The sequence below is a fragment of the Aotus nancymaae genome, unplaced genomic scaffold (assembly GCF_030222135.1).
Source record: "Aotus nancymaae isolate 86718 unplaced genomic scaffold, 86718_ANA_hifiasm-v0.15.2.pri h1tg000124l, whole genome shotgun sequence".
NCBI lineage: Eukaryota > Metazoa > Chordata > Mammalia > Primates > Aotidae > Aotus > Aotus nancymaae.
This window is the reverse complement of record NW_026988539.1, coordinates 1,199,853-1,209,129: the sequence shown is the minus strand read 5'-3', so window position 1 is coordinate 1,209,129 and position 9,277 is coordinate 1,199,853. Positions and strand designations below refer to the sequence as shown.

Sequence of the window (9,277 nt, the reverse complement as noted above, 5' to 3'; positions counted from 1 at the left end):
TGAAAAAGGGCCAGGCGCAGTGGCTCACGCCTGTAATCCCGGCACTTTGGGAGGCTGAGGCAGGCAGATACCCTGAGGTCTGAAGTTTGAGACCAGCCTGACCAACGTGGTGAAACCCCATCTCTACTAAAAACACAAAATTAGCGGGGTGTGGTGGCACACGCCTGTAATCCCAACTCCTCAGGAGGCTGAGGCAGGAGAATCACTTGAACCTAAGAGGTGGAGGTTGCAGTGATCCAAGATCCATTGCACTCCAGCCTGGGCCTCAGAGGGAGGCTCTGTCTGTAAATAAATAAATAAATAAATAAATAAATAAATAGATCTGCCAAGTTTCAGATTGGAAGCCTACAGCGTTCCAAGTGTGAGATTCTGCAGACAACAGCTAGAACCCCTTGCCCCAGTTCATATTTTGGGGGCAGGGAAGGTTTAGCTTAGTTTAGAGAGAACCAAGAAGAGGAGTACCCCCCCCACACCCCTGTGCAGTGCAGTTTTCTCACTGAGACAGTACCCCACAATGCCTCCGCCCAGGAAGCCAGCCCCATTCCCTGCTCTCGGAGCTTTCTCCCGTATCCTCAGGAGCTGGCGGCCCCAGCTTCCAGGAGGGCCAGGGCCAGGTGGGAGCAGCCTTCTCCACTGGTGTTGCGTGTCAGTCCCTCGAGTTTGATCAGCTTCCCCAGCCAAGGAGTAGCACGCACAAAATTGGCTAGCCAGCCAGGACGGCGTCTGCTGCAGGAAAATGGGCAACTTGGGTGGGTCCCACACAGGTGCTGTGCTCCTCAGGGAGAGGGAGAGGCAGCCCCTCCTGGACACAGTGTCATTGGCTTCCCTTGGGACTGTGGGGAAGGCTGGAGAGAGCTGAGCTCCCTGGACAGCGCCACAGCTAAGCTTGGGTTCCCAGAGGTTTTGGGGATTTGTTTTTAAGGAGGGAGTTTTGCTCTTGTTACCCAGGCTGGAGTGCAGTAGTGCGATCTCAGCTCATTGCAACCTCCACCTCCCGGGTTCAAGCGATTCTCCTGTCTCAGCCTCCTGAGAAGCTGGGATTACAGGCTGGTGCCGCCACACCTGGCTAATTTTTGTATTTTTAGTAGAGATGGAATTTCACCATGTCGGCCAGGATGGTCTTGATCTCTTGACCTCATGATCCGCCCACCTCGGTCTCCCAAAGTGCTAGGATTAAGGCGTGAGCCTCTGCGCCCAGCTGGGTGCCACGTTACTGTAATAATAGTCACCTTCAACTTTATCCTTAATTCCAGTAAGAAACAGGCTGGGCGCAGTAGCTTACGCCTGTAATCCCAGCACTTTAGGAGGCAAAAGTGGGTGAATCACCTGAGGTCGGGAGTTCGAGACCAGCCTGGGCAACATGAAACCCTGTCTCCACTAAAAATACAAAATTAGCTGAGTGTGGTGGTGGGCTCCTGTAATGCCAGCTACTTGGTAGGCTGAGGTGTAAGAATCGCTTGAAACTCGGAGGCGGAGGTTGCAGTGAGCCAAGATTGTGCCATCGCACTCCATCCTGGACAACAAGAGCAAAACTCCGTCTCAAAAAAAAAAAAAAAAAAAAAGACACATTCCTATGTAGTTCTAGTTTCTCCTCTTCCTTTTTGAGCTATCATTATTCGTGCTCCATTTACATATCTTACAAACCCAGTGATGTCCCTGACTTTCTTTTTCTTGTCGCCCAGGCTCGAGTGCCGTTGGCGTTACCATGGCTCACTGCAGCCTCGACCTCCTGGGCTCAAGGCTCAGAGTAGCTGGGACCGTGAGCACGCCACCATGTCGGCTAACTTTTGTATTTTTTATTCTGTTATGTCCGTGTGTACACAAGTTTTTGTATATATATATTTTTTTTTGTAGCGAGGCAGTCTCACTGCCCTTACTAACTTTCTTTACAAAATTTTTCGTTAAAGCCTGAATGGTTCCTTTAATCGTGGCCCCGTCCCTGCTCCGGTATCTGTAATAACCTCTTGTCTTCCTCCCACACTGGGACCTAAACCCCCAAACCGCACCTACGAGCCAACACTAGGCGCTCCATGAATACTCGAGGTGGGTGTCACCCTGTAGATAACGGAGCAGGAACCCGAGTCCCACTCAGTGGAGGATGCGGCTCTGCAGAGCTCAGCCCTTTTAGTCCCCGCAGCCTGTGTGTTGCCCTCCAGCCGGCAGAGGGCGCGTGTTCGCCGCCGGGAAAGCGGAAGCGCGTGTGCGTTCACGGCCGAGGGGGCGGGACACGCTGGCAGTCTCGCGATAACTGCGCAGGCGCGTACAAGAACGGTCTTTTCCGAGGATCCGGCAAGATGGTGAGTGTTGCCATTTAGCGCGTCTACCCTGGGCCTATCCGGCTCCATCCGACCTCTGACTGTCCGCGGGAGCCGCAGTACGGCCCCGCGGCTACGGGGGCCTGCTCTGGACCTTGGAGGCGGCCAGATGTTGGCGTGTGGGGCGGGCCCGGTGGGTGTCGGGACGACGCGCGGCGAGGAAGGCCTGTCCGGGTTCCCGTAACCCGGGGCCGCGCGTGACCCCGGGGGAGGGGTCGAGGCGGTGTGTCCCCGTCGGGTTTCTATCCGCGGCGTCCTCGTGCCCGGTGGCCCCGGGTGGTGGGTGTCGGGATCCCCGCTGACGCCCGACCCGCACCCGCGCAGGCAGAGGTAGAGCAGAAGAAGAAGCGGACCTTCCGCAAGTTCACCTACCGCGGCGTGGACCTGGACCAGCTGCTGGACATGTCCTAGTAAGGCGGGGTGGGGGTCGCGGGCGGGGGTCGGACCGGGGTCCAGCGCCTCTGCCGCGGTGCGCGGGCACAGCCTCCCCCTGGAGGGCTGAGCGTGGTTGTGCGCCCAGAAAACCGTCCAGAGACGTTGAGTGTTTTGCTTATTCCTTTTTATTTTGAGATGGAGTCTGTTGCCCAGGCTGGAGTGCAGTGGTGCAATCTGGGCTCACTACAACCTCCGTCTCCTGGGTGCAAGCGATTCTCAAGCCTCAGCACCCTCCTAGCAGCTGGGATTACAAGCACCCGCCACCACGCCTGGCTAATTTTTGTATTTTAGTAGAGACGGGGCTTTCCCCATGTTGGCCAGGCTGGTCTTGAACTCCTGACCTCAGGTGATTCACCCGCCTCGGCCTCCCAAAGTGCTGGGATTACGGGTGTGAGCCACCACACCCGGCCGGTTTTGCTTATTTCAACCTGCCCCACTTTGTTACCTTCTCCGCGGATGAGGTGGAGGGCGTAGCCACCGTTTGTAGCCCACGTGTGTTAGAATAACGGGCAGCGTTAGAGTCCTTAGATTCTAAGGGTGGTGGCAGGCGCTGGCTCCTTTTCAAGCAGGGTAGTAGAAAGCACCTGGCATGCAATTTTATTTTATTTTATTTTTTTATTGTCTTTTCTGGAGATGGAGTCTCCCTCTGTCGCTGAGGCTGGAGTGCAATGGCGCGGTCTCGGCTCACTGCAACTTCCGCCTCCCAGGTTCAAGCGATTCTCCTGCCTCAGCCTCCCGATTAGCTGGGACTACAGGCGCGCGGTACCACACCCGGCCAATTTTTGTATTTTTAGTAGAGACGGGGTTTTGCCATGTTGGCCAGACTGGTCTCGATCTATTGACCTCGTGATGCACCCGCTTCAGCTTCCCACACCGCCAGGATTCCAGGCGGGAGCCACTGCACCCCTGCTGCCTTCACATGCGTCTTTCAGGGGCCTTTGGCCGGAGCCGTGCGTTACAGCACCTTGTCTTGAGGCTGTAGCTTCCGGGCCGCTTGTCCTCTCTGAATCGCTGCAGTCACACGGTAGCTCTTGCATCTGACGGGTGTGTCGCACATATCTGGCGGGGGTGCCAGAGGGACTTGGCGTGTTGTTTCTGGTCACTACAATGGTCAGTGACAAATCCAGTGCAGCCATGTCCCTGGGGAGTGGGTGGGGTCGCCCAGGCGGGGCCACTCAGACCAGTCTGCCTGGTGCATCCTCAGCGAGCAGCTGATGCAGCTGTACAGTGCGCGCCAGCGGCGGCGGCTGAACCGGGGCCTTCGGCGGAAGCAGCACTCGCTGCTGAAGCGCCTGCGCAAGGCCAAGAAGGAGGCGCCGCCCATGGAGAAGCCGGAAGTGGTGAAGACGCACCTGCGGGACATGATCATCCTGCCCGAGATGGTGGGCAGCATGGTGGGCGTCTACAACGGCAAGACTTTCAACCAAGTGGAGATCAAGGTGCGTAGGCCGTCCCTGCGGGCTGGGCCGCGGCGGGGGTGGGGAGATCAGGGTGCCTGCGGCTGTTTCTGCGCGCTGGGCCGGGCCAGGAAGGTCGCCTGACGCCCAGCTCTCCTCTTCGCCTCCCGCAGCCAGAGATGATCGGCCACTACCTGGGCGAGTTCTCCATCACCTACAAGCCCGTGAAGCACGGCCGGCCGGGCATCGGGGCCACTCACTCCTCCCGCTTCATCCCCCTCAAGTAGTGGCACTGCTAATAAAGACACAGATCTCCAGTCCTGCGCGCAGCCTGTCCTTCTTCGTCTGGGCTCCGGGAGGGGCCTGGGCCTGGGGCTGGTTCCAGTTCTTGCTGTGAGGAGGTTCAGGTTGGACATTCAGGGCTGTGTGGGAGTGCTGGGTGGGTGGCCTCTTGGTGTCCGAGGCTGAAAGCTGTGCGCCTTCGGCCCTCAGCGTTCTTTGCCTCGGGGCAGCTGGCTGGCCTCGGCTGTCTTCCGGGCGCCCCATGCAGAGGGGACCACTCCTGGGCTCAGTGCAGCCCCTCCTCAGGCCCCCACTCCCCTAGGTTCTCCCTTCTGGCCTCTCTCATCTCTTGTTGGGGGAGGGTTCCCTCAGGAAGCGAAGCAGCAGCAGGAACGTTTGGGCCATTGTCAGGCTGCCCATCTCACAAGCTCCTGACTCTACTGACAGCATACTGTGGGCTCTGCCCTCCCAGCAGGCTCCATGGCTGCCGCCAGCCTTGTCCTTCCAGCCTGGGGTCTCATGTTCCAGGACGGAGCAGCACGTCCCGTGGGTGTGGCTACACCATCCATGGTCTGACCAGCCCTGTCCCCTTCGCACGGGATGCTTGAAAGAACAGGACAAGGTGGCCGCCGTGTGTCTGGGCTTGGGGTGCCATCCAGCCCTCGGTGGCCTCCCTGATGCCTGAACAGGCTGGGAGCACATGGCGGGAAGTAACATGGGTTCAGTGCTGGAGTCACCCTCAGCGGAGGCAGCAGGCGGCGACTGCCCACTAAGCGTCTAGCAGAGCAGCGGGGGATGGGAGGGTGAGAGCTCAGCCAGGCAGGTGGTTTCAGGGGAGATGTGAGGAGCCCCCCTCAGTTCACCCTCAAACGCCCCACAGCACCCTCCTGGAGGCCCTGCTCTGTAACGCCTCTCCACCTTTTTGTATTTATTTGTTGCCAGGCTGGAGCGTGGTGGTGTGATCACGGCTCACTGCGGCCTCAACAGCACGGGCTCCAGGGATCTTCCCACGGCCTCCCAGTGCTGGGACCGTGGGCGTCAGACACCGCACTTGGTGCTGTCTTTAAACATAATCTGCAGCCGGGCACGGTGCCTCGCACCTGGAATCCCAGCACGTTGGGAGGCAGAGGTGGGCAGATCACCTGAGGTCAGGAGTTCAAGACAAGCCTGGCCAACACGCTGAGACCTATCTGTACTTTTGAAACCCTATCTGTACTTTTGAAGACAGAAAAAATTAGCCTAGCTGGGCATGGTTGCGTGTGCCTATGATTCCAGCTATTTGAGAGGCTGAGGCAGGAGAGTCACTTGAACCCAGGAGGCAGAGATTACGCTCTAGCCTGGGTGACAAGAGTGAGACTCTGTCTCCAAAAAAGAAAAAAAGGACCAGGTGTGGTGGCTCACACTTGTATTCCCAGCACTTTGGGAGGCCGAGGTGGGTGGATCACCGGAGGTCAGGGGTTAGGGCAGACCAGCCTGACCAACGTGATGAAACCCTGTCTTTAAAAAAATAAAATACAATATGCTGATGTTACCTCTCAATTTGGAATCAAGTTACATTACGTAGAAAGTGTGGGTCACTGTTTTGATCTGATTGGGAAAGAGGTGGGTGGGACAGCTTATAAGCTTGGGTCCACTGCAGCTGGAGACCCTCACCCCGAGTATAGAGTTGGGGCGGTACTGGGAGCACCTGTGACCTACCTGGCTGGTGCAGAGGGGCCTGCCGCTGTGGGGCACTGCGCTGCACATGGCCATGGCTCTCAAGCCCTACCCTGGACTGCACGCGTCGGCAGACCCTGCCAGGAAGTACAGAGGCTGGGGAGGCCACTTAGGAGGTCCTGGACCTTACTGGGTAGTCAGAAGTGGGGGCGAGTCTTGCTGGCAGCCCCTGAGATACGTGTAATATTTCAAAATTCACCTGTGGGCTGCCCTGAACCCACCTGGGCGTCAAACGAACCCTCAAGACTTTGGAGGGTGGTTTACCCACTTGGTGCGGCCTTAGGCAGCGCAGTGGAAAATCCCCTCAGGATTAGGACTGTGTCCAGAGGGCTCTGGGCAGCCTGGCCAGGTTCACTTCAGCTTCACAGGCCCACCCCAGGTCCAGCTTCAGGAGATGGAGGCACGCATGTGCAGGCAGGGCTCACTGTAGTCTCGGTTGTCAGCATTTGGAATTGTTTTTGTTTTTATTTTTATTTATTTATTTTTAAGACGGAGTTTCACTCTTGTTACTCAGGCTGGAGTGCAATGGCGCGATCTCGGCTCACCGCAACCTCTGCCTCCTGGGATCAGGCAATTCTGCCTCAGCCTCCTGAGTAGCTGGGATTACAGACACGCGCCACCACGCCCAGCTAATTTTTTGTATTTTTAGTAGAGACGGGGTTTCACCATGTTGACCAGGATGGTCTCGATCTCTTGACCTCGTGATCCACCCGCCTCGGCCTCCCAAAGTGCTGGGATTACAGGTGCGAGCCACCGTGCCCGGCCTATTTTTATTTTTTGAGACCGGGTGTCACTGAGTCTCCCAGGCTGGAGTGCAGTGGTACCACCATCTCGGCTCACTACAACCTCCACCTCCCAGGTTAAAGTGATTCTTGTGCCTCGGCCTCCCGAGTAGTTGGGATTACAGGCATGCGCCACCACACCTGGCTAGTTTTTGTATTTTTAGTAGAGACGGGGTTTCACCGTGTTGGTCAGGCTGGTCTCGAACTCCCAGTGTCAGATGACCCACCCACCTCGGCCTCCCAAAGTGCTGGGGTTACAGGCCTGAGCCACCGTGCCTGGCCCAGAATTATTTTTAAAAATGAAATTGTTGAGGTGTTAGAAACAGGTGCTTAAACCTCAGATAAATGAATGGATACCATGCTCAAACCCAGCTTTATCTGCAGGGTGCTTTTCAGCCCTGAGCGTTGGAAGTCAAAAACGGCCGTGGTACACCGCGGTGCACAGTCTTATCGAGGCCCGGCCCAAAAACAACATGGAAATGGTAAGAGCTTTTGAGCTGCCAGGCCGATCTGCAGAGCAAATGACGTGTAGGTGAGATGTTCGGGGCCACGCCCACTGCCATCCCGAGGCAGCCAGCTGGCAACAAGCCCCAGGCCCCTCCCTGAAGAAAGCGGAGTGGGACCCGGTTCAGGGCTTCATCTTGCTTTTGCAGAGCTTACTGGCACCCAGCTGTGCCCATTCATACCTATGTTCTGCTAGGCAGATGCTGAGAACTTACTGTCTGGCTCTTTAAAGGAAGTTTCCTGTCCATAAATGCCCTCCCTGAACAAGGCGCGGCCTGGCCAGCACGTGTCTGCTCGGTCTTCAGGGCGGGGGTGGCTGCTGATGGCTATTTCGCTTGGTTTTCTGCAGCTGGAATCAGGGAAAATACATTTTAGTATTTAAAGCAAAAAGATACTCCGTCATCTCAGACACAGGCACACCTTGGCAGCCAGGTGGTGCTTAGGTCCACGGCATTTGGGGGGTATCCAGGAGTTGGGGTGGGAGCCTCCAACTGGCACTGGGGTGCCACTGCTGGGCACCGCTCCCAACACAAGGCCCAGGCTCTGAATTTAGGTCTTTTTTTTTTTTTTGTCTTTGAGACAGTCTTGGCTCACTGCAATCTCTGCCTTCTGGGTTCAAGCGATTCTCCTGCCTCAGTCTCCCTAGTATCGGAGACAACAGGCGCGTGCCAAGACGACCCCTAATTTTTTGTATTTTTAGTAGAGACGGGGTTTCACCATGTTGGCCAGGCTGGTCTTGAACCCCTGACCTCCAATGATCTACCCGCCTCGGCCTCCCGGGATTACAGGCGTGCACGCTTCTGTTTCTACCCTCTGATCCCACACCCCGCCCCAGAACCTGTGTGGATTCCCCCAGACCTGCCGGGTCCCAGGCAGCTCCGTCCTCACTGGGCACCGGTCTGGCCCTGGCGCTGCCGGTCAGCTGCCTTCAGTCCCTGTCCTGGTTCCCGCCGCCTGGACGGCACTTTACAGTGGACACGGCGCCCTCCCTTGACTTCTCAAGCAGGAGCCCTGCGTGACCCCGAAGCCTGCCGGCCCCGCCACGTCCCCGCCGGGAGCGTGGCTCCCTCCCAGCTCTCCGGGTTTCAGCTGAGGCACCTGCTGGAGGCGGCCTGCCCCGCTGCCCTAAAGCAGCGCCCCTTTCTCCTTCGGCCGCTCGATCTTTGGTTTCCCGGGACTTAGCACAATTCAGAACATTCCTCAGTCCCCAACCTCGCTGGGTCCCATCTTCCGACTCTGGACCCGCGCAGCCGCCTCCGCCTGCCCTCCCGGCGCCGCCCACGGCCTGTTCTCCCCGCAGCCGCCAGTAGGCGCCCGTGAGCCTGGAGTCGGGCGCGGCCCTGCTCTGCCCACAGCCCATCGTGGCTCCCACCTTCCGCAAGGCCTGCGCGACCTGCCCGGGACCCTCCCTCCCCGCCCTCTCCCCCGACACCACCCAGGGCTGTTCGGCCTCCCCAGCAGCTCCCTACGCCCTGCCCGTCCCGCTGGCTTCTCTCCCCAGCCCGCTGCAGTCCTCGTTCATGTCAGCTTCCCAAGGGCAGGGGTTTTGACTGGTTCATTGCAGGGATCCCAGCACACAGTAGGTGCTTAATAAATGCTTGTTAAATGAATGTCTGCGTGCGGTGTCGCCCCCTTACGGCGGCCCCCCTTCGCCCAGCTCCGCTCTCGGCAAGCGGTTTGCGCAAGTGATTGCTGAATGACTAATGAACCTCAGCGCGCCAGGCCGTGCTGATTCAGGGGTGGCCACGAGCTTCCGCAGGTCACGAGTGTCCGTGGGCAGCAGACCACAGCCGCAGGGCGCCTCCGCTCTGTCCCTCCGCGACCCCCATTCCCCGTGGGACCTCTC

At 57.9% G+C, this 9,277-nt stretch overlaps 1 protein-coding gene across 2 annotated transcripts; it reads left to right on the top strand.

Annotated features, from left to right (window-relative positions):
• Positions 1 to 2,015: 2,015 nt before the first annotated feature.
• On the top strand, positions 2,016 to 4,464 carry RPS15 (ribosomal protein S15). Of its 2 annotated transcripts, none has more exons than XM_012436001.3 (4): positions 2,016 to 2,297; positions 2,640 to 2,725; positions 3,955 to 4,189; positions 4,321 to 4,464. In XM_012436001.3, the coding sequence occupies exons 1-4, from the start codon at positions 2,031 to 2,033 to the stop codon at positions 4,432 to 4,434; spliced, it is 702 nt and encodes a 233-aa protein (XP_012291424.3). In that variant the 5' UTR covers positions 2,016 to 2,030; the 3' UTR covers positions 4,435 to 4,464. The 2 variants fall into 2 exon arrangements, with proteins under 2 accessions (XP_012291424.3, XP_012291425.1); XM_012436002.3 differs by lacking the exon at positions 2,016 to 2,297 and adding an exon at positions 2,305 to 2,448.
• The last annotated feature ends 4,813 nt before the right edge of the window (positions 4,465 to 9,277 follow it).